This window comes from Spodoptera frugiperda, chromosome 20 (assembly GCF_023101765.2).
Source record: "Spodoptera frugiperda isolate SF20-4 chromosome 20, AGI-APGP_CSIRO_Sfru_2.0, whole genome shotgun sequence".
NCBI classification, from domain to species: Eukaryota; Metazoa; Arthropoda; class Insecta; order Lepidoptera; family Noctuidae; genus Spodoptera; species Spodoptera frugiperda.
Genome location: NC_064231.1, coordinates 13,012,178 through 13,038,302, shown reverse-complemented (window position 1 = coordinate 13,038,302; position 26,125 = coordinate 13,012,178). Strand labels below are relative to the sequence as shown.

The following is a 26,125-nucleotide window of genomic DNA, read 5'->3' as shown; positions in this document are numbered from 1 at the left end:
TTAATGGAATGAAATATCATTTCGTAAATTATGACTGTTATGACAAATAAAACTAGCTGCCGTACTCAGAGATATTTAATGATTAATTTAACTATTCTTTAGTTAAGATTTTGTACCGAAAACAATAGCTAAGGACACGGTTAAGTAACCACTAAATGACGATAGTAAGAATAATTACATCATGATCAGATTAAGTTTGAATAATTTTTAATAAAAATAAAATAAATCAATACATTTCTGGCCCGAGAATCTAATTAAGTAGAACACTTGCGTATCAAAGATATTGATTACTAGGTATGTAGATATATTAATCCTTCTATTTTAACACTTCCAAAACCTCAACCCTCTTTATCTTTTAATGCATTTAAAATTCTATCAAGTTCAACATAAAGCTTATTATTACAGGACCAGCATCTAGGTTCGTATACGGTACCTACATTATTGCGCTCGATTTGAGCAATCTTAGCCAGCGGTTGTCATTCCGGAGCCCGCCGTCCCCAATATTTATAAATTCCTGAACGATACGTGACTCGACTCTGCCCCTGGAGTGCTCCGATCATAGAAATATTTTATATTGGCTAGGTCAGACTAGGAAATAAATCTTACTGTAAAATAAAATAGATGTCGACAAATGTCTTGTTGGTTTAGTGTTTGTGAGCTTTACAAAGTGTTTATTTATCTACTTTTAGTTTCTATGTAATTAATAAAAGATATCAAATCGTAGATAAAAACTAAATAGTATGTGCAATTTTATCGAAGTCATAAGCGGTGTTTATTAAACACACCTGTGATAAACATACTTCATCAACATCAAAATTTCTCAGAAGCCACAAAACACCACAGAATCCTCCATAACCCGGAATCGACGCCTCTCGATTAATTGAAATCGACTAATCCCAAAAATGTACATATTACCGTCGAGAATTTCCGGATCGCACAATGTAATCCCGTTACGTACACGATCGATAAATTCCAAACATTTCTCAAAAACACTTAGAAACAATATTCCCGAACCAAATAGGGATTTTCATCAATCTAAGCCAAGCATGCGGATAACGGATCGACACAAAAATGTATGTAAATAAATAGATGCTACACAAAGATAATTTCGCGAACAAATCTTAACACGCATCATTTGAAACGTCCTTGAGCGTAGGATTGTAATTTACGTTGTTAATTATAAGCATGCCTGGTTTAAGGACACACATAGTCTGGTTTTGTTAATGTATTGCGCTCCTTGAGATGAAAGACTACAAAGAAAATTAGCAATGTTAAATTAGACTATGTTTGCTTCTTTTGTCTAATTACTGCTTACAGTGGTTATCATCTTTAATCATTCGCAGAAATATTGTAGTAATTGTTTTAGAGAAATATTTACATTGGTCATTGGGGGAGGTCTATATTCAGCAGTGGATGTCTTATGGCTAATGATGATAATGATTAACATATTACAAATATGTAGATGCAGAGCAATGGTTTCAAAACGGTGGTGTTTGGACCGCGAAAGACAAAATATGGTCTGCGAAATGAAAAAAGAAATACACAAGACAACCTCTGTCCAATTAAAATATCACGGTCAAAGCTAGAATGAAACTTTTGTCAACAGGCGACACCTGAGAGGGGTAACTGCAACTATTTCCAAAATTACTATTTTTATGAGAACTTATTCCATGAATCTGGAGAAATTTTAGAGTGGGATCAGTCATGAAAAGAATAAAAGTAATAACCCTAGTGGCTTTTGACCATAAAAACTCGCTTTGCAATAGTTACAATCAAATATCTCACACGCAACAACGAAGATAACACAAAAACTACAGATAGAAAGGTAAAACTGATAAAGCAAAAATACATGAAGGAAATAAGGTAAATGGATATGCCACTAGGCAATAACATAAGTCTCAAGAAGGAAGGGAACATATCCAAGTAAGTATAGTAGGTACACATATTTAAGCTGTTATAATACTATTGAAGATCTCGCAGCAGTATCTAAGCTTGGAATATATACCTAACCACACTTGCTTTGGCTTAATATATCGTCAAAGACGTCTGCTAGATTATCATGTCAAAGTACTGGGTATTGGACGGTATATCAATATGTTTAGAGTTCATTTCGTGTTTTATATCTTACTAATATTATAAATGTGAAAGTTTGTGAAATTGTGTGTATATCTGTTACTCTATTATGTTAAAACGGCTGAAAAGATCGAGATGAAATTTGCAATAGAGATAAGTAGATTGTGATCTAGAATCACATAGGCCACTTTTTATTCTAAGACAACACGAGCACAACCGTAGGCCGTTGCTAGCAAAATTTTGGATTTTGCTAGAGCCTTGTGTACATTTATTTCTTGAAGATTTTGTCAAATGAAATGTTACATAGTTTTTATTAATTTTCTCGTTTATCTTTAGAAGCAGAATAAATAATTAGTAATGTAGACTTAACTTATTTTAAATGATATGCCTAATCTTACTTCTAACAAGTCCAGACCTAGGTTCTAGATAAGTATCCAACGGCCCTTAATCATTCTTAAAATTAATTGTTTCATTGCTCTAAACAAAACGCAGTATAAGGTACTCATTGTAATCTACTTGATTCGTCTAATGGCATCTAAACACCGCGTTATCTCACCGAAATCTTTACCACTTAAAGTAAGGACCGAAGCGTTCTGTTTAGCCCACAAAGTTTGGGCGAACGCAATTCACTAATTAAATAAATGCTTCAGTTTAACTAGTTTGTTTAGAATGACGTGTGGGTCGTTCGTGGGCGAAAGAATTGTGATGGACAGTATACATTGAAATTGGACGAAGCCGAAATTCGACAGACTGGTATAAAAAAAATGCAAGTATGGATTTTTGTGTATATAAATTCATCATCATCATATCAACCGTACGACGTCCACTGCTGACCATACCCTGCCTGGCCTCCTCCAATGACTTTCAAATAGTTCAGTTGGAAGCCACCTGCATCCAGCTGCTCTCTGCGACCATAATCAGGTCGTCTGTCTTATCAATTAGTTGGGGCTAAAATGGAAAATGACTTAAGCAAATGCGATGCCAAAAACCGAACACTTTAAGAATATTTCAAAGCTCTACTACATTTCCAATACATTTAACCTACGCTATCGACATATACGATTTAAAAATAAAACTGATACATTGGTGTGCGCTGTGATTTAGTACCACACTCCGAAATCCTTTATATTCCTTCTTGGCTTTAAGATTAAATACTTCACATTCTTTGTATGTAGAAGGAAGAATCTAATTCAAAATGTATCACGTACCAACTCGTACTGAGAGTGCCTCTTTTATTCTTAAATCAAGATAGTAGAAGGATGTCACAGAATTTCACAGAAAACGTTTAATACTGAACTTGGGAATTTATTAAAATTTTAAATGTGATGTGTAGCTTCTATGTTATGTTAGCGAAGTTTTGATTCAAAAACTCAAAATCTGTATATGCAAATACAAGGTTAATGTATTACAGAGGTCTTAATTTAAATATTTTGAACAGCTTAACGGCCTTTTTCAGGCGTTGCAAAGTTGAGGGCTATCACTAACTTACCGTAAATTACATTTACTTAACCTAGGACTTAGTATAAACTTATAGTAGTATGTATTTCTTATAGTATATTATGTCATTTTAGTCAGTCTTTTATCAGTTATACAGTATATGATGGTCAAAACGTTAGCACGTCAAGTGCTAAAGGAAGAACTTTGCTAATTGGACGTGTACTGGCTGAATACACGTCCACCTAGAATTTCAGACGTAAACAGGCCAATTAGGAATGTGATACACCTCACACATGCCATGTTTCTCTAAAAAATCTAACATTACTTAGTTAAGATGGAGTTTATAATAAAAAAAAAATCTATATATCTCTATGTCTATATTAGCCAATTTATTCTGAAATCTCTTTAAAATAAAATTCGACGAAAATAAATCTGGCAGCTAAAACTAAGGGCAAAGCGAAGGGAGACTACCCAGTTGGCGCGGTGGCTGGGCAATTGGCTGCCGTGAAACGGGTAGTGGGTCCGATGCCCTCACGAAGCAAACGCTTTGTATGATCCACAAATTTTTGCTTCGGGTGTGTGTCATGTTTATGTGAAATTTTACGTTCGTAAATGTACCCAAGCCAAAGGAGAAAAGACTAAAGTGGAATCCTCCTAAAAAAAAACAATTGCTTCATGCCCTTAATACTTAACTGATGCTCGCACGAATTCTGCAATTCACTACTACATATTTGGGACTTAATCAAGATGTTTTAAACACTTGATATATGAAAGGTTACTTTGAAAGTAAACGTTGGTTGTTCGTTGGCTCTCTAATTGTTGTTTGTTTGGGGCTGATTACTTGCTTGCTGCGAAGTTTTACCGAGAATATGTTGCGAACACTCTATTATGTAATGCTTTAGTTTTAACTTTGGATTTCTTAAGACCCTTGTTTGTTTATCCTTTATGTGTCCGTTTGTTATTTTGTAAGACAAAGTATGCAGTACTTAAGTAGGAACATAGGTTGCTTAATGATCTATATATATATATGTAAAAATCAATTGCTGTTAGTTAGTGTCACCAAAACTCGAGAACGGCTGGATCAATTTGGCAAATTTTGGCCTTTAATTATTTGGGGAAGTCCAGGGAAGGCTTAAAAGATGAGAATAAAAAATTTGAAGCGATACAAAGTTTGCCGGGCCAGCTAGTAACTAATCTTGTTGTAATAATGACTAATAATTTTCCAATTCGAAACTGAACTTTTTTTTAATGCAATGTTATTAGCCCTTCGTGTGCCCGAACGCGGATCCACGCAAGACACAATTGTTTTCTATAGTTGTCTTATATACAAGAGGTTAATGGCCCCGGATGAAATCTGGCAGCTAAAATTGAACTACGCGCCTTGTTATTTATATGTTACAGCCAAAGTAATAAATCTTGATATTATATATACTGTATGCAATCCGATAACGTCTACTCAATTTAGATAAAGTGATAAATGACCAAAATTAATCACGGGTGTAACTCAATTTTATAAATCTTCGAAGACGTGCCAATGTAATAAAACTAAAGTGCAGCATGCAAACAAAAAATGCAGCAGGCAGGGTTTCTGTCATGGCTCCGGCGCTGCGGGTCTCCGGCGGCCCCACGCGTAACTAATCGTCGCAGATGGCTTTCGCTCACCACCGCAGCTTCGGCTTGTTGGCCGGCTTCGCCGGCCAGCCTCAGCCGCGGTGGCTCGCTAGCAGCCTCCTGCTCCTCAGCCCGCGGGCCGCCTCGCCCCTCCGCGCCTACGCGATTTTAAATTACACTCTAGGGGTAGGACAAACAAGACTACGTGGAGTCGGTTTTGTAGCAATTCGGTTTTATCACTAACTTTTGTTGCATAGCATATTAAATTTTTAACCAACATTATTATTTAATTGTTACAGAAACTTTAGTTAATTAGTAAGACAAATTATGTATAGGGCACTACAAGTTCTCTACCACCATAACCTACATAAGTTATTAGGCCTACTAACGTTATACCAATTTATGCCAAAACAAACTAGTTTTGATCTTTAAGATTAATTTTTATTTTACATTTTATTCTTACCCCTAAAAGTCTTGTGACATTTTGAGTTACACATGAATTATTACGAGACTAACTTGGACTCCCTATTGTGAATAATATCCAGATAAGGTGATTAATTTATTACATTGTCTAGTGAATTTGGCAGTTTTATACGATTATTCATAATAACCAGTCATTATGAATAATTGCTTTTAATCACTCTGACTGTAACAGATACATGAAGCCATAAAAATGACTTTCATCATTATAATAATCAAATACAAAACGCCCACCGGTTGTCTAGGTCCGTAGACCTGGTTAGAAACCAATCAAAAATAACATACATGAAAAAATTACAAGTAAACAGTTCTATTCTCTATTAAATTATATCATACTATCACGTTAAATTATAAATGTGATGTTTGTCCATCAATAACGCTGAAACTACTGAACTGATTTTGGTATGACTTGGGTGATAGGATACTTTTTATCTCACAGGAACGCGGGTGAAGCCGCTGGCAGAAGCTAGTATACACATAAACACCACAAAATACATATTCCGGCAAACTTCGTATCGCCTCAATATTTTTTTCTCTCCTTTTTAACCTTACACAAATAACTCAAGACCAAAATTAGCCAAATCGGTTCAGCCGTTTTCGAATTTTAGCAAAAGTAAAGAACAGCAATTAATTTTTATATATAAGATTCTCATTAAAGTAACATAGCGTATTTACAATAGTAAATTAGTTTCCCTATAGAATCACAAGTCTCAAGCAAAATACCGTTGCCCTAAATTGTAAGCCCTAAATCCTTATTCCCTAGAAACCGTAAGGCGGCTTATGTTATAAGCCGATTTTAGCCCATCACGTTCTCTATTCCAGTACGGTATTAGGTATTAAATGGTGTCTATTTTGATTATTTATTTATACATATTGTATATAGCCTTATGTGAACAGGAGATCGCTACTTGGAACAGTCTCAAGGGAGCACTGCTTCTAAGGTTCAGCTGCGTTTGTGAGTACTGAACTATGATTTTTGTATTGTATAGTCTATGATGTACATTTTCTACTACTAAAACTCTTCTTCTCTTTTGAAGCGAAACTATTGGTTACTTAGAAGCTAAGAGTTAATAGCTTAATGCAAATTAAAAAAGCAAACACACACAGCACAACATCAACATCGATCGGTATTAAATTCACATAAAAGACCGTTTATGCAGATTACATAGATAAAATAATTCGATTGACTGATATGAAACATACTATGTATATCACATAAGAACATTTATGTAATACGTCCTTGAAATAAAGGCGGCCCGAGCTTACATAAAAAGGTCACATCTGTCGGATGAGCTGCGGGCAAAACACACCGAGCGAAGTTCGGATACATCATTTTATTCATAAAAGAGCTCAAATAAGGAACTCTCTAATACCAACAGCCTTCTAACTAATCACACAGCTGAAGATACGGCAATCAGTCTCGGAATTTTGTTTTTGCTAACCAAATGTTCAGTTTAATCCGATTAATGGTTTCAAATTAATCGACCATGTCATTTTGTTCCACTTAATCCCTCTAAAGATTACCCCAATTCACCCATAAATCTCTGCAACCGATCCCTAGGATGGCGAACCTAAAATCATAATAATAGGTATATCCAAATGAAAATTAAAATCGCCTAATCCTACTCAATGTTAATCTCATTGCCATACAAATTACTTCGCACCCGACACATTATACAAAGTTGGGGTCTGAAGTACCCCAATCACGCGTTATAGAGGTCCAGAAGATGGAGGTCCTCTAATTCCGGATTTAATCATTATAATCGGCTGCGGTCACCGTAACATTTGAATACTGGAGTGATTCCAACTTAGATTAGTGGGGCACTGGATAGGATTGCTTCGATGGATGACAAGGACACAATTTTGATGATCTACTGGATAGTAGATATTAAAATTTCAACAGCAAATTGGGAGCTCATTAATCTTGTTTTATTGCTTAGTGTTCTGAGTTTATTTCCATATGACAGTTGGAGATATATTTTTTTTATGTAAATAATAATGTTATACAAATAAAACAGAATTTTGCCATGTTCTTTTAGTCGGGAATGAATTAAATATTTTCGTATCCTATCTAAACAAATCCAAGACCAACCACATACGAGTAAGTTTGTGACCCACAAAAGTTGTGAACGATGGAGGGTCGTATTGACGCTTGTCTTACGACAGATTATGTTGTTTTTGTTTCTAAGGGACTGTGCTATAAATAATCATTGTGTGTTATTTCTTGCGATTATTCCAAAATGTTTGTTATCTTCAACGAAAGGTTTTCGGTCCTGCCAGCGAAATTGGCCCCTGTCACTGGTTTTTGTATGAAACTCGAAGCGAGATTCCATGGAAGCTAGAAATAATGAGTGTTTTAGTTGCATGCGGTTGGACTAGACACGGACGATTAGGGTTTGCTGACAAAGTTTTGTCCACAAAAACTGCATCCAGCTCGCTTTGCATACTTTACATAATTTTCAACATTTTGCATTGTGATTTCAACAGGAGTTCTTTTAAATACTTGTTCGAATCACAGTTTGCTATTTTCATTATTATCACAAGAAATGAAAATGAGTTAGCATTTGCGTCTAAAAATTATCATAAAAATTTATTATCTAAGACCAATTCGAAAGAGACTGACTCATTCATATTCCCCAAAAGGCCAATAACGCACTTGTAACGCCTCTGGTATTTCGGGTGTCCATGGGCGGCGACGATTGCTTACCATCACGTGATCCGCCTGCTCGTTAACCGGCTTATACCATAAAAATATTAAGATATATTCAGATAATTTAAAACATGCGTTAAAATAAATTAAACAGCCGAATGTAGTTTTAATACTGCACTCCTCTGTCGCCAAAAGCACAGAAGTGTCTGACACTCGTTTCGCAATTTGTGTCGTTGCCTGAATTCAATTTAATAGTGTCGCGTAAACGCGTCTGAAACTACTAGCACTGACAACTCGAAAACCCATCCTTCACATTTTCCAATTAGAGTTTGCCAACTCTAAGTTTTATTAGAATTAATGCCTCACTATCAGGAATGTTAGTGCCGTTCCCAAGTAACAGCGAAATCGTATTGGATTTTATAACTGTCGCAACTTTGGAATGTACTGCCAATATCCTCACATGGCAACTGCTAATTTTACTGGTTACAAGGCCTTTGGTCCTCTGTAAATTGTTTGCAGTTTTATTAGTCCTTTCGAGAAAGTTTTAAAGTTGCTTCTGGCAATTCGAGGAAGTAGGATCTAGTTTTAACAGTTGTTTGGCTAAAGGGTCCATAGACTGAAATAATTTTCGGACGGTTATAGCAATTTTGGTTTTATATTTGTTGGTGATCTATGTTCATGCTACCAAATTCATTCTTTTGTCACATTTATAGCAAGACATTGCATGTACGATACGCGAATAAATCTTTATTTATTTGTACTAATGTAAGTTATTAACTTTGAAGCTGACTTCAGTCTCATTGTACACAAGCTTACGCTAAGTGTACATTACGCATTATGAAAGGGAATCATTTTATGATTTATTTGTGCTAATGTAAGTTAAAAACCAATTCTTACACCTGCTTCTTCTCTGCTCGACCACTAGGTATTCAGCAACTCCGGATCAGGCATCAGCCCTACTGGGCCCTATCTACGTTTACATAACGCTAAGATGGTCTACCGTAATATCAAACATTTTGATACCACCAAAATTGTGACTGTGAGTGTTCTAGTCAACTAGGTCCAGTGAACTGGTTGGAAAACACCGTTCCTGCTATAAAGTACATTTATAATGTTATTCTAGTAAACCACCAAGGAACACAACCGCCAACTATCGCTGCGAAAATGTAGTTTTCAACGCCAGACTTCATATCCTGTCCTCATTAATCTACGTTATCTGTAGCGCCCAAGTTGTTGTGACCTACTAAACTTGCCGCCGGTTGAGCACCGAAATGTTTCAGCCTGTCTTGTGTCAGATTATTTTTGTTTTTGTTTGCAAAAATTTGTTGTTTGTGTGTGTGCAAGAGTTTTGGCTTAAAGAGGTTTCCATATTTACCTACATACTTACTGTTTATTGAGCCATAATCTTCATGTTCATGCAAGTGCTCAGTCGCCTTTGTATTTCATCCGATTAGATAGTATGGTTACGTTTCTGGGAAATTTGTTCTATCTTCATCGTTCCCTCGCTGTGGCAAAGCTTGTGTAGCTACGAGGCGATATGGTTTGTTAGAACCAAAATCTCTATAGCCTGGAAAATTGATACGTGAAATACTATCGCTAGTTCTCGCTCGAAGCCTAACAATCGACCGTTTGATCTGCCAATAGAATTGGATTTGTGTATCACTACTCGTTTACTTATTTAAGCATAGTTTTAAATGGTTTGAGTGTTTGCAAGTAATTCGTCCGGCAATAATAATTACATTTCACTCAAATTACCTCTAAATTTAGAGTTCGTGCTCGTGGTAATTGCAGCAGAAATCTCTAAACACCGGCGAGCCACAATTGCACTGCCGTTCTAATTCCATCAAACCGAGTATTTAAGCCAACTATAAACAGTTCTGTGTATAACGAGCACAATTGCTTACAAAGAGAGCATTTTGCTTAACATCACTAAATAAATTGCTCGTAAACTTGTGAGCTACTCCGTTTTACGAGCAGGTGGTTTGCTTTTTTCCTTTTTTCGCTTTGGTTGAGTATGAGCAATAACAACTGAATAAGTCAACGATGCAAATAGCTTGTTATGATAGCGCTGGAATATGTTGGCGAACAAGGATAAGTAAAGAACTACTGATTTATGTTATTTGTGATAGTTTAGTCAATAGGAACTGTTGATGATTTGAGTAAAAAAAAAACGTAAATTAGTAAATATGCGTTAATTTGATTTGAAAAATATATACTTTCCAATTGTTCCAATATTTATTAGCTACCATAAAGTACAATATATATACATATATTATTATGTACCCTGTAAGGACACAGAAACATTAGTCAAAATACTTTTAAAATATAATCGGATATTTTTAATGGTTTAATACTCTACAGAGAATAGGTAAAGTAAAGACGTTTGATTATAATATACATTCCCATTACTAGTTTTGTAACCACCAAGAGTAATATAACAGTGCGTAGGCGAGCTAAGGGCGTCGAAACCATTAACATTATTTCATAGCAAGTACATAATTGGCGAACTTCGTTTGAAGACCACAACAGAGCATAAATCCTAACAAAGTAGTCCATATTTTGGTCGTAAAGCTCCAAGTACAGGATATTGGAGTTTATAACGACTGTTTGGGATGTTCCCTACTTTTTTGTTTAAGTTAACATCAAAGAGAAGGTGGTGTGTTCGTATGATGGATGATATGAAAAGTATGGAAGGAAAAACAAATAATAATGATGGTTTGAAGCTGACTCAAAAGTCAAAAGTCAAAAGTCAAAATCATTTATTTCAAATAGACCAGGAAGGCACTTTTGAACGTCAAAGCAAATATAATAATATTAATAACGTCTGTCTGTCGGTCAGTCCTCTAGTGAAGCTATTTGCTCGTTCCAAAGTGTAGATTCCTATGGAGAAGAACGAGCAAGAAACTCCATAGGTTACTCTTTTTCAATCAGATTTACAATACATACATATACAATACATACTCCAAAGGATAAGGAGGTGGTGATTTAAGTCTTACAACTTACAGTGAGTGTTGTTTGCCATTGCAGGGCACACAAATAACACCTATCTTTTTGTGTAATTGTTTAGACGGCGGTTCGAATCTACACTTTGGAAGTAGCACCTGGCTTCACTAACAGACAAACTGACAGACTATTATTTATTTGTTGACATTTCAAAAGTACCTATTCAGGATTTAATTGGTATAAATGCTTTGACTTTGGCGTTTAACGAAAACTAACAAATAAAATAATTCCCAGAAAACAAACCAGCTGACAATGCCCCTAATTATATCAAACACTTTAAACTAAATGGTTCTCTAACGCAAAACGCTAATGAAATGCCTGTTAAACTCAGCGAAATTCGATGTTACGCAAATTATAATTGTATTTCTAGGAAGAAGCGAAACACACTGAGAATTATACTAAACATCGCGAAATGCTTTAGTCGTAAACGAGAACAGGATACTCGGCTTTACGACGCTAGTGTTTGCTTGTATTTTTCTGTCGGTAAAACAGAAAATTTTAAAACCGGTAGAAATGTCTCGACAGCTGCACGGTGTTAAATGTTCTATGGATATAGAGACGATGGATATGGCTTAGGGAGCCATATTTAAGATCTTTTCAAAGTGTAGTGATGGAACTTTTATGTTTTTCACGTATTAAAAATACTGTGTGATTATTAATACTTAGCAATTGATTTATTTCATTGATCCAATCAACTTTGTAATTTCACAAATCTTATGTTGGATGTGGACTTTCATAACACTAGTATTAAGCAAACTTATAAATTGGACTTAAGGCTTGTTATAACTATAACAAAGCTATATACGACCACAACTGTTGGTACACGCACGTTGTCATTATGAACACATAATTATTTCGTTACTATAGTATACTTTAGTGACCTCGTGTATTTGACGAATCTATCTATTCTACGATGACAAATTCTACGCATTGTCCGATTCCTTGCCTATTCCTAGCGGCCCATTCATACTTTTACAACGACAGAAAAACAAGCTAATCGTGCCATTCCCTCGAGCCACATCTAGTAATTTACCATGATCTATCCAAGTAAAGCACATGAAACTATTTTTGCTCACCCACGCGTACAATTTTAGTTCCTCTCAGTAGCTCTGGGTTACTAATTGACGCTTTAAATCTGTCCACGCCCTTAGTACTTGTCGTAACTTTATGATTTTATATACACAACTATATAATGTTTGCCCCCAGTTTACTTGTCAAGGGAGGAATGAACTTGGTTTGTTAATGTTTCTAGCAATAATTATGGAAAATGTTATTTTTATTTCTCAGTTTTTTTTTGAAGGTTTATTTGTTCAATATTAATTTCAGTTGGGACTTTGATCTTCCTATTAAAAATTAAACTGAAAAAACTACAAATATTATATTTAGTTTAGAACCGATTTTTCCAACGTCAACTATAATTTTAACGTAAAATTTTCATTTTACCGTGAAAAGTCAGTCCTTAAAGTAATATTTTTACATGAGTTAGATAAAATACAATGAAATAAAAATATAAGGAGATATAGTTAATTATTAATTTTATTGGTGTTCCATTTATAAATAGTTATTTTTTTAAATAATATCTACTACATCCTCAGTTTTAAAGGTTTTACTTTTACCGTCTATGGGATAACACGATTATTTTGTTTCCTTCTCTCTTCATATACCATTCTCCACATACGTTAAAATTACCAAGATATAGTTTTTGCGGTTAATTATCGTTTTCTTTGGTAATAACATGTTTTATGAGTTCTTTCCTGTTTAGACTGGATTCGTTTCACTAATCTTTTACTATCATTAAAGTTATGGATCTTGGTTTCGTCATTTAGTCCAGTTTAACGATTACCAGGTTTCATTTAGAAATTTTAGTGGTAGTTGAATTATTTTTAGCTTTTGGTAATGGGGATAGTTAATGTAATCATTGCACTGTTGATTAATTTAACATTGTACGTTTTAGGATTCGTGCTTAAATGTTTTTCACGAAATTACTTTTCTTGTTTTGCTATGAGAATAAAAGCTACGTACCTAAAAATTGTATACGTACTCTACACAATTTTGAAACAGATTTTTGCAGAAGTATTAGTAACTGCTAGCAATAAAAGGACAAAGGAATTCTGAGTAAATAAAATACCTGACCAAACAAAGCATTGTTCTTTTAAATAAACATAAAATCATTTCAGTTTGTTACCCCCAGTTACTTCAATCCAACTATTTTCAAGAATAATACTTAAAATAAACTCAAATACCACAACAATAAGACATTTTTCAAGTTGTCATAAGACAAAATAAAAAATAGAGAAGAATGTAGAACGGAAACCACAATGTTAAGGAAGTCTGACGATATTGTAAACTCAGTTTCTAATTTGAGTGAACACTTTTGCTGTAGCCATACTTATCACTGTGGGCGGTATGTGTCACACTAGCGGCACATAAGAAGTATTTATTGATGAATATATCAGTGTTATATTGACAAAATTGGTTCGTATTTTTGTGTTACAGCAATATCTGTTAGAAATTACTAAAGGAGGAGTTGATACTAAATGTGGCAGAGTATATTTGTCACTTTAATGATTTGACGATTTATTTGAAATCAGAGAGAGAGAAAGAGAGAGAGATAGAAAGAGAGAGAGAGAGAGATAGAGAGAGAGAGAGAAAGAGAGAGAGAGAGAGAGAGAGAGAGAGAGAAATTTCGTTTCGTAAAACCCAGGTGGGTATATCACAAATTGATAGCAAAATTCATCATGAAAACCAAAGTAAAAAACTATCAACAATACTAAACAATGCACACATATTGCTGCAAAATCCAAAGCATTTCCACAAAGCAGAACCTGCCTATAAACGTCACTCACAGTTAGTTTAATATCCGTGTCCCATGAGCAACCATTTTACATTTTACTGTGAAGCATTCCCCTTTGTTCAAAGCGGACCTTCTGCTATTGTTTCTCGTATATAAAGTGCATAGAAATGTGTACACTGTACAGATTTAGCGACGGTACCGTTTGACGTGGTAATTACGTTGTAAATCCTCTGGCAGACGAAATTAACTCTCGCTTCTGAGCGTGTTATGAAAATGCACGCCATTGTACACTGTATATAGTTAAAAAGTTTTTTTTAAGGTCGGTGGGTCAGTTTGGCTCGTTTTGTTTTTGTAAGACTTTTTTGGGTAATTTAATTAGAACGAAGTTTAGAGAGTGAATTTACTATAAGAGAATAAAATGAAAGCAGTACAATGATGGACCGGTTTATTTTATTTTACATAGAACGTGTATTAATATGAGAAACACGTGTTTGAGTACTTACTGATACATACTAATATTATAAATGTGAAAGTTTGTTGGGATGCTTGTCCGTCAATTACGCTGAAACTACTAAACGTATTTTGATGAAATTTAGTATCAGACATGTGGTTGGACACTTTTATCCCAGAAGCTAGCATGAAAGTTAGTTTGAATATATTCGGATTAGTTATCACTTAATTGACGGACAGAAATACAACATAATATTCTTTCCTCCTAAAACTACCAAAGCTAATAGAAAATACAACTAACACCAACACAAAAGTAAATAAAACTAAAACAAACGCTGACACGAAACAAACGATCAATACTATTTAACTGTACGCCATCAAATAACAATGTTCCTAGAAATTGACTTGAAATTAACACCATCAGCATGTAGATCACCGAGTAACACGACAAATATTAATTTACTGATCGTCATTGTACCCGGAATTAACATTTTAAATACATTTACACCGACGCCGGCGTTGGGGGCATGCCCAATCGCAATCAAACCCGAAAGTTGGTCTCTATCGATTAGACACCGCATCTGTCCCGAGGCACCCAATAAATATGTAAATTTGCTTCGGATTAACCCCGATTGGCAAAAGAAGTCTGCTCGTGTAAATTCCAACGAACTCGCCTTGAGTAATCATTTTTTAAACGAATATTAAATTTGATTTTTTTGCGTAATTTCATTGTAATTTTTTTGGAGGTTTGTGAAATGTAAATGGAGTATATTGCATTATGCTTTGTGATTGGCTCGTTAGAGAGTTTTATTAAATTGTTTGGACGTGGATAAACTGGTTAATGTAACTACGGAATGATGCCTTGAATATGTTTAATTTTAAATTTATCATTACCTATTGTAGTAGTTTTAATATTCATTATATCCCTCGATATTAAAGCGACAGTAAGACTAACTCCCTTAAATATTCTTAGTACATATACATGTGACGTAATATAATATACTAGCCAAAGATAAAGAACATCCTCTATAGACATAAAAAATACATCATGTAAGGAACATAAAAGCATACATAATATAAAGCTCTGATAACACTCATAAATTATTATAAAAGCAAATCACGTCCTATCGTATTTTTGTTTTAGACTTAAAAGCCAAATAGTAGAGGCACTATGCCTAGTAAAAAGGTTAATCCTGTATCACATAGAATTAGGTAAACAAAATATTATTCGAGATAAATTCTGATACACTCACACATTCAAAACGGGCCGTATAAAACTTTCACACGTCCACACATATAGCGGAGAGCGATATCTCACAAAATAGCCATTCGCTTGAAAAGATAAACCGCAGGAATATGCTTTTAATTCCAGTATGTTGCGAAAGAATTCAGTGGTCATAAGATTTATGGGGTCCGCACAATTTATAGGCCGCAACATACGGCGCCCATGGAAGGCAAACCATGGCATTATGGGAGCATTTACTCCAACCAGTCCATTGTTTTTTGATAGTATTTCATTTTAGGGAAAGTAACGATCTCAGGATGTGGTGCATGGGGTTACTATGGGTTTGGAATTTATAGTATTTTACTTTTTTAACGACCTTGTATTGAAATATAAAATAATAAGCGTATGTGCGTTTAAAGTTAACATACCAAAACACCCAGTCACTATTTACAAATCTCTATTGAAGTTTTCAAAACATAAAGAATATTTATACATATAAATAATGTGGTGTAACTTTCAGATAGAGAAATGATTGCTTACTACATAAAACATATTTGTATATCATTAATATACAAACAAACAGCGTACATAACCTTTTGACTTATTGATCACATAACTTTGATGCCTATCAAGCTCATTTTAATATTGGATTTTCTCACAACCTTTACGCTTTTGCGTTTAAACCGAGTTTATTAAGTAATTAGTGATAGCGTATTACCCTTATCGTTCAATCATTAATTAATTTGGAATTCCTGTAATGAATTTTGAGGTAACGTGGGGTTCGCTTATCGGTTCTTCTTGTTGGCACAAAACAGAAATGAGCTTGTTGTTGTAAGATGACGCTGAAGTAAAATTATATTTAGAAGTAACTCTTCTCCCAGTTTCAGTTTAAGTATGAAAAGAAGTAAATTAGTTTTCAAAATTGTATATATTTATTCATAAAGAACAATGGCTTTAAAGACACAGCAGAGTATTTGGCAATTAAGAATGGTCAACCACTCACAAATCAACCACATTAAGGTTTAAAAAACCAGACTCAAATCTTTAGATTCATGATTCCGCGTAGCTGTAACTAAGATACGAACACCTCCCACGATCACATCAATCTATTCGAATTATTAGGCATGTCGTGAAAACATCACTCTTCAACAATGGACTTCTTTTAGATTTGATGTAAACGGCACACTTATCGTCTTTCTCAGAACATTACACAAGTTGGAACTTATTAATAACGCTTGGATAAATTTTCTTAAGATTTTTCTTTCTAGAAATAATGCTTTTTTTTCTTATCCAGTTTTTTCTCTTTTGATTTAATCCACGGAAATTGTGTGACAGGTACTTTAGCTTTGTGTTCTGTACATTGGCCCCAAGGCTTTCACGAATCAGTATAAATAAATATTTGATGATAATATTCAGATTTTATTATTGTGAAGTCTACGAGGGCCAATTTCTATTAATTTAAAATTGATCCAAACAATTGGTTTTCATTGAATATGCTGCTTTTATTGAAGATATAACAATATGAATCTATTTATAGAAAGAAGCTACAATACTTTAAAAATATAAATAGATTTTTACTCAGAATTTCATTTAGGTAAGTAATGATCTAATTGCTTAGAATCTTCTTAAAGTGCTTCCTTAACACAAAGCTTTATTATTATAACAATACATGTAACCAATGAAGTCTTGTCATTGATAATATTCATAATGATAATCGACATCGCCATTCCCCCTTAACGAGAACCTTGCGACAGCTGAGAAAGATAAACAAAAGAAAAAATATTGACTCGCGAGGTTGTCGACATATTTTGGATTCGGCTATCATTGCGCCGATAGTCGCATCGGACATCGGGCTGATTCTTAAAAGCCTCGATACCAGTCTCAGGAGGCTAGCGTTACGCAAATGGATCAAGGGTCTGATGCAGAAGGCAATTTTTGTGGGGCACGTATTGTGAGGAGGTTTCTGTCTCAGGAACCCTAACGACCGGTAGCTTTAAAACATGCTCCCGTTACTGGTCGGCTCCTATTTTAAAATGTAATTTTGAATGTAATGTAATTTTGAATAAATATGTGGAATATTAATAACAATTCTTTACAACAACTTTCTTTATAATATCTATCACAATTTCCATTAAAATTCCACCATTACCTTAATACTGAAATTAATGTACAGTTGTCATTCAGTCCCAACTTTATTATGTCAAATAAATCTCGATACGAAGTGCGGAAAATATTTGTATGTGTTGAAGCCATGCATACAAGGGTAGGTATCATTAATCGAGTGACACAGCACATTACGGCAATACGGTGCGTACATGACGTCACAGCCGTGAAAAACAGCTCGAATTCCCCTATTTATGCACGCGGTATACAATTTATCTTGCCAAGTTAATTTGTGAATTAAAAGTGAAAAATTCTTTTACTCTCTCACTGAAAATTTGATTCATATCCAGCACTATATTTTTGAGAATATTCAACGAATATAGTCCAATCAATTGTATCATTCTTTTTACGAAATATTTTTGTTTTTAAAAGTCATTTCGCAACTGTTTGTAGACATCCAATCAGGATTTCGATAAAACGGAATAAAGAAAATAATATGCAAGAAGTAAATAAAAATTTAAATGGAATGAAATAAAATAATAAAAAAAGAATCATACTTTTTTGAAATTCCGTACTGTTTTAAAGTTTATTTCTTTAAAAATAAGGGTTATTTTAAAATATTTCGTGCCAAATCCGGATTTACATTTAATCTCAATAAAAATACTCTTACATATTGTTTATAACTGATTATGTAGTCCAAAATTCAACGTCAATTTTCCGATAATCCTTTTTAGAAAATAACACATATTATTAGATTTTTCTTAGGACGCGGGACAAAATACTTTTCCTTTCAATAAGTTCTCCTCAAGTTTCTAGCATATGTGTCCTGTCTTCCTAGGACGAAGACTACAGTAAAATGTAATACAAAGGCTAAGTCTTGAGAAATCTGGTTCCGTCTCGACTAACAACGTAAATCTCGGAGCTGAGACGTTTCTGGATTAATTTTTGATTCTTGTTGGAAAATGTCATGTCGTTCTTTGTTATATGTGCTATGTTATTCTTAGTTTGTTTCTGTTTTTGCCAGCGAGATTGATTTTGGAATTAAATCTTAGTCAAAATGTGGTTTTGTTAAAAATTAAGAGTTTTTTGTTTCATAAATAATGTTTGTATCTCGTTTACTGGCTTATATTATAAAAAAAAAACAACGAAAGCCAGTTAATGCCCTTGCATACATCCTCACAAGGAAAACATTAGTTACTTAATCTTTTTGACATAATTTCCATCAGTTTATGGCACACGTTTCAACTATCACACGATTCACACGAAATAAATTGCTTTTCTATAAATCCACTCTTCATAGTCCCTTGGGGAACTAAGTCACGTTGTGTTTTATTTGTAGTTCAGTATCAAACATTAATCTTTGGCAAAGTTTACACGTGGAGGAAAACCCACATTCTGACCAAAGAATTTTAATCTAACGTGGCTCAGTTTGATCGGTGATCTATATAAAATATTCCTTTAAGAGAACAAAGGATTCTCAAAATTAAACTTTGGAACTTTGAAAAGAGTTTGGCACTAAAACTTAGGTATTTGAAAAAAAAAGGTTTTTCAAAATTTTCCGATGTTTGAAAAGATATTAAAAAGTAGTATAGAGCAGATGAGGTGCGTAGGTATACGATGATTGGTTTTTTTGTTATTTTCGTGTTGTAAGTTAACTATAAACATAAAACACGAAAATAACGATGGATACCCCTTTCATACAGCGCTTTTAGAGTATTTTTTCGTGTTTAATATCAATAAAGCAACATTTCTTTGCCGCCTCCATTTTTTTTCTTAAATATCCCTAAAACATACTATGCTGAATGAAAACCGCATTAAAATCGTTTCGACTACATGCGAAATAATCGCACACAAACATACATACAGGTCAATATGAGAACCTCCCTTTTTTATAAGTCGGTAAAATAATATAAAGCATCACATACCTGCCAGTTTAAGTCCGATGCGTTTCCCTGGAGGTTTAATTAGCTCGATGTGCGTGCGGCGCAGTCCTCGCTCCGTGCACAATCCAGAGTCAGTGGACAACGAAGTCTGGGATTTGAACACTGGAACAAAAACATATTTTATTATTAGGTAATTTTGTTTAAAGTTAGTGAGAGAATCGTGGGGGCATAGTACGCGTTTGGTTTACGTTCAAAAAGATCGAAGCGAGAATGATAAACATATCAATCAGAGCGCCAAGTGCGCTCTCGTTTCGATTTCGTCAAACGTAAAGCAAACTAAACTAAGAGTACTTTTGGAAATTCATAAATAATTTGTGTAGTGAAAATAATGTTCTGTTTTAGAAAACGGTAATGATAATACCTAAAAGGTACATATGTATTTACTATTTGAAGAGAACACTTTTCTATACTAATTTTATAGAATACATTCTATGATAAAAACATCTTTATTACAATACTTTTGCTCTTTTGTAGCAAGATTAGCTACTTTCTGCTAATATTCATCGTAACGTGATATTTTATCGTCCATAACCTTCTTCAATAAATGCACTATCTAACACAAAAATAATTATTGTAATCGGACCAGAATTTCCGGACATTAGCGCGTTCAACAAACAAACAAACTCTTCAGCTTTATATATTAGTATAGTATATATTGAAGAATATAGTACGCTACAAAATTGAATAATACAAAGTTGCTTCCAATATAATCCAATCTGTATAAGGAAAATGATATTTGATATAATGTATGATTGTTTTCGATATGTCTTATTTGTTTGCTATCATAACCGATTTGATACTGTTATTACAAGTTTCCGGTTACATTAAAAATAATATTTTGGAAACAGAGCACAATAATATTTTCTTTTCTTTAATTTCATGAATTTCGTCAATGACGTTGCGGTAGGCCCAGAAGAGAATGAAGGAGGGTAGAGGCCTTTGCCCTGCAGTGGGACGACCACGGCTAAAAATTTTAATGTCTGGTGAAGACAATATTGCTCCTATTGTAGGTTATAAAATAAGCAAATTGATGATACACATCAATCAATTTATATTTTCATCGAACGATGGCAATAAAATTCACAAACGGAATGAAAAATTCCGAAACCATTAAAGTATAATAGCGATCGTCAATAAATTAAACGACAAAACCAAGTAGATATAAATGTCCAATACAAAACCCGCAGGTACCGACCGGGAACCAACAAAATTATCACACTTTCTACTTTCAGAAAAAACAACCTGCAATTTGTACCAAAACAACGCCCACACAATGCCCAAAACGGTACAGTTTCGGTACCGAACATTTAACTACGGACGCACAAATCTCTTCGCTCGTTTTCGCCAAACTTTTACTGTAACTGCACTTGTAAAGTGCGGGGCGTCTCTTAAAATAATACCCAACAGGGATATCGATAGTGACTTGTGGCAGTTTGGAACTAATAAACGAGTGTACGCCTTGTTATTAAGGAAAATAGGGTTCGATGTGAGGATTCTTTTTTTTATGGGATAGGGCGGTAAACGAGCGAACAAATCACCTGATGGTAAGCAATTGGCGCGGCGCCGGAGAAGTTACAAGCGCGTAGCGTTGCTGGCTTTTTGAGGGTTAGTGATTTGAGAATTGGAGAGTAGGAAATTGGAGATGGAAGGGGTAAGATTGGACACACGAACGGTGAAACACAACGCAAGCGTTGTTTCACGCTGGTATTTTATTAGTCCGTGGTGTCATTTCGGTCATGCCAATTAATTCATGCTAAAGCATGGCTCTCCCACACGTAAGACGTAGGTGTAGTATCAAATTCTCTATGTGTAGGTATTGTAGGTGTTTCACTGAGGTATGTTCTGACACTTCTAACCTTTATCTATGTAGGTTGATGTTATTTGGGTTTTTAGTTGATATGATATTAGGTAAATGTTATTTATTTTTTGCTGTTATAATGTTATAAAAGTGGGTGAAAGTCTGTAGGTCATTGTACGTATATTGAATTCTATTTGTGTAGGTTTCTTGTTGTATCTAAGTTAGAATTAAGTATACAAGTACCGTTGTCAATCCTAAGAGTACAAGTATTAAAAATTATGTAATAATGTCACAGAACATATTCCTATTTTTATTCAAATTCATGATTATCATTATAACTCAATATCATCTGAGAATTACGTTCACGTATTAAATGAACCTACATAATCTTTTTCATATTGTATAATTACACGAGCCTACCTTTCTATAATTACTCTAAATATTTTATATCATTCGACAAACACAACCATTTAATACCTAGGAAAACTTTTACAACACTGAACCCTTCAAACAATTTATTGATCCAGAAAAACCCTTCCCGATTCATAACAGCTAACACAAGGCAAAAAATCTTGGGTCTAACGCCTATAACTCAAGCAATTACATTTTGAATTGTTGTTTGCAAATTTCGGCGGCTTCGCGGATCGTTAGCAAAACTTGACATTTCATTTGGAAAAAGAAGGATTGCTTTTTATTCTTGTCTCTAATTTTCAAACTTTTTTTTTCTGCGTCACAATTTTTCGTCTCGTCCTTCCTTTACGCAATTATTCCTATAACGAATGTCATTAATATTCTCAAAGTAAAAGCTGTTGTTGATTCTTTTATGTTTTTGCTGTTTCAAGGTCCGCATAGATTTCATTTGGGTATAAATGATAGTATTGTTTTTTTTATTTTCACTGTTCATAACGGCAATTACTAGATTGATGTGTGCTATAAACATAAAATATAGAATCTACATTAAATTACCACAGAAAGGTTTGTTATATTTTAGAAATTCATATTGTAAGTAGAATCACATAAGTATAATACATACTTTGTCTGTAATGACCACATATTAAGGTTAAACTATCCTCATTCAGTTTGTGAACTGATTTCATTATGTAACTCTTTAACGCATGTCTCAAGTAAGTCGTTACGGATAATCTGCCAACAAAACACATCGGACAACGGGTATAACATAGAAGAAGATAAACGATGACATAGAAAATATTGCACATAGGTTAGGACTTAAAGAGGAATCTCAGGAGATTATGTATTGAGATTCAGGTTTGAGCCAGTTGAAAAAATAGGCTAGACACTACTGCTTGTTATTATTTATAGTCTACCTTTCAGTAGGCTAATAATAACGATGATGATTATGAAATTGGACGTGCGATACATTTGGACTTAATGGAATGCGTCAGCAATGCAGAAATTTTTCCTCCGTGAAAACTTAAAATCTGTCACACGACCAAACTAACACTAAAAAAACAGACAGTACAAAACAAGTGCTTAACCAAATTCAAGCAACAAATTAATAAATTAACAAACTTTTGATATGCTAATAACTGTTTTAAAACAAAAGCAAAGTAAGTTGTTAGAGAAAATTATTTCTCAATGTTCTTGTTAGGAGCCCTTTTTCAATTGTACACGAGGTTTCAGACGAAATAATCTAGGTACGAATTGTTGATGAAAATACTAAGGACTGCCTTCCAACAAAGGACTATTACTCACTTTAATTTATTTTATGGAAGTCGTTATAAATTATTTTTTGTAATACTAATTTGAGTGTTATAAGCTTCAGTTCAGATCGTTAAGTAAATTCTTTAATTACTCAATAACTTCTGCTGTATTTTTTTTTTTTGTAGATTTACCAACATACATACATAAGTTTACGCCTGTCTCCCATGGGGGTAAACAGAGACCATTGAACATCAATTGCTATGATTCTTACACACCTTTTTAGCTTTTTACCAACTATAGATTTATCAACTGTCTAAAAGAAAAAACGATATTCCACAGTCTTCTTACTCTTAAATTATTAAAACACTGTATCATAAAATTTACAAAATTATTCTTAGAAAATTCAATAAGTATCCTGTATTTTCTTCGAATCAATCTCAATTTGCGTCATTTAGCAAATAAGGCATTTCATTTTACAAATCAGTGGATCTTTGGGATAAAAATAAAATAATGTAACAATCTCTTTAAAATGCGGAACGACAATGTATTCACAAACAAAAGGACGATGTTTTGTTCGGATATCAGATGAAACAATTGTGCAAAGGCGAACTCGAACCGGGGAAACATCTGACATAGCGTATCATTTATCAAGGGATCGAAATAAGAAGTGTAAACATGAACAAATTGCACGTTCTTGTTTAGAACGCAATAAAGGTGAGGTTGCAGTGACAAGCTGTAGCGGTGTTCCATAATATTATTGAATTTTTTTGTAGTGTAAACCACTTTTTGCGTATTTTTCAAAATTCTGTTCAAGTTCCTCTAGAGTGTTAATCATCTCGCAATAATACTATTGATTTTACTTTTAAATTAACCAAGAAAAATTATGATATATCGTACACATATTAGATTATATTTTTGTTAAAATCAAGTTTTAATGATCACCAACAAAATAACTAAATTATCTACAAAATTAAATCACTACAGAGTAAATTGAATTTACTTTCAGTACACTACACATACAGAATGTGGCGTTACACCATTGAACTGACGCTAACCCTGTCACTACATTTATTTTTGGTCAGCTTTGAACTTAATTAAAATACTTTCTGCATTTTAATTAATTGGTTCATGGAACGGATCAACTACGAGTAAATTCGGTCATGAAAATTAGTTTACAAAGTTTCTGTGGCCTAGTTGTAAAAGTTCTAATTTGTGGCCTATTAATGGAAAAATTCTGAATGGTATAAAGAACTGATTTTCGTTATGCTGAACTGTACCCTTAGTATGAGTTTGCTTTACGTTTAAAGTAATTGAGACGAGAGCGCGTGCGGCGCTCTGATTGGCCGGCTTGAATAAACCAACCAATCAGAGCACCGAACGCGCTCTCGTTTCGATTACTTTACTGACCAGAATGAAAAACGTTGTCCAAATACATAAACATTATAAGATTTCTACACAAATTGCTTCATAATGCATTATCAAAGATCATGAATAAAGCCTAGTCCACACTTGGGGTGACTACCATCAGGTATAAATATGGTAATACGACCACCTTCTATTAATTGGGAACGTAACTGGTGAAAGGAGTAAATAAAAATATTAAGCTAAAAGCTAATCAACTTTAGTCTTCCTACAGTATTTTAAATTAATATCCTTTTAATACATTAAAGTGCATCGAAGTACAAAGCTAAAGAAACAAAATAATATGACAGAGCGCAGTCACAATGCAGCGTCACGGAATCCGACTGACACTGTGAATACCGAACGCTTTATTTTTAGCCAATGACTGCAACGCTAATTAACGCAGCGAAAATATCCCTGCCCTTATTGGTTGGTCAAACAATTTTCTGAGTATTTGTTTGGTTGTCACTTTGAATTTTAAGATCTTTTATGTTCTGGTGCAAATGAATGTTATTAGGATGGATTTATTTGTTGGTATTTTAATTCTGGTTGTTATTTAAGATTGTGATTAATTTGATTTTGAGATCGGCTGATAAGTGCTATCGAATTGTAGCTTAGCTTAGGCTGTTTCACATGGGACCTAGTAGGGCTGATGTCCTGGAGCTGGGGACTACCTAGCGAGTTATCGGGGCTCCGGCTCTAAAAGCAGGTGTAGGAACCGGGTGGTTTTTAGTAAGTAGGTAAACTAGGTAAGAGTCTGACACTCCCTCTCACCTCGATCAAAGAGGGAGAAGTCATTGGATGATTTTAATCCCTCAAAAAAAGTTTGTTTCACTTTAAATGGGTTGTAATGCAACAAAGCCCAATATTTTATACTTAGTGCTAATTACTTACCTTACAGTTAATATACACCACCACATAAACCCGATCATTTAATGAATATTTCAAATTGTTACCAGATTTAATATAACAAACATCTAAACCCAAAACCCTTTTCAATAAACCATAAAACATCCCCTTGGTAAAATTATAAATGTGGAAATGTTCCCATGAAACCAAGTTAAAAGTTATATGTCGACGATTTCCTTATTTCATTTGTAATTTCCTTGTCTAATTGGCATTTCAAATACGATTCGAAACAAAACTTTTGGCCACAATTTATAAAGAACTTGTCTATTTATAAATCCGTGAATACAACTTTTGTTAACGAGTTGGGTTGCACTCATTTGTGCTTTAAACTCGGTAAAGTTTCGAGCGAAATCAATGTTTCTGCTCGTGGCCTTTTGTAAACGAAGTTGGAAGCAAATCTGACGTGTATTGTTCACTGGTTTGCAAGGTAAGGTTAAATTAAAATATAAATGGATGAAAATTAAAGCCGGTGACAATTTTCGACATTTTGGATTATGAATTTTAATACCGTAGATATAAATTGGCTTTTTAATCGATTTAACACTTTTCATAAATGAAATGTAAACATTGTGTCATACTATATGGT

The 26,125-nt window shown here is 34.0% G+C and overlaps 1 protein-coding gene across 5 annotated transcripts in view; it reads right to left on the bottom strand.

Moving 5' to 3' along the window:
- The window catches only part of LOC118282190 (glutamate receptor-interacting protein 2), a 284,034-nt gene that overhangs the window by 148,079 nt on the left and 109,830 nt on the right, over positions 1 to 26,125 (bottom strand). For all 5 annotated transcript variants that reach the window (XM_050701450.1, XM_050701453.1, XM_050701454.1 and 2 more), the window contains one exon: positions 19,752 to 19,871. In XM_050701450.1, coding sequence (XP_050557407.1) covers positions 19,752 to 19,871 — 120 coding nt within the window. The remainder of the gene's footprint in view (positions 1 to 19,751; positions 19,872 to 26,125) is intronic.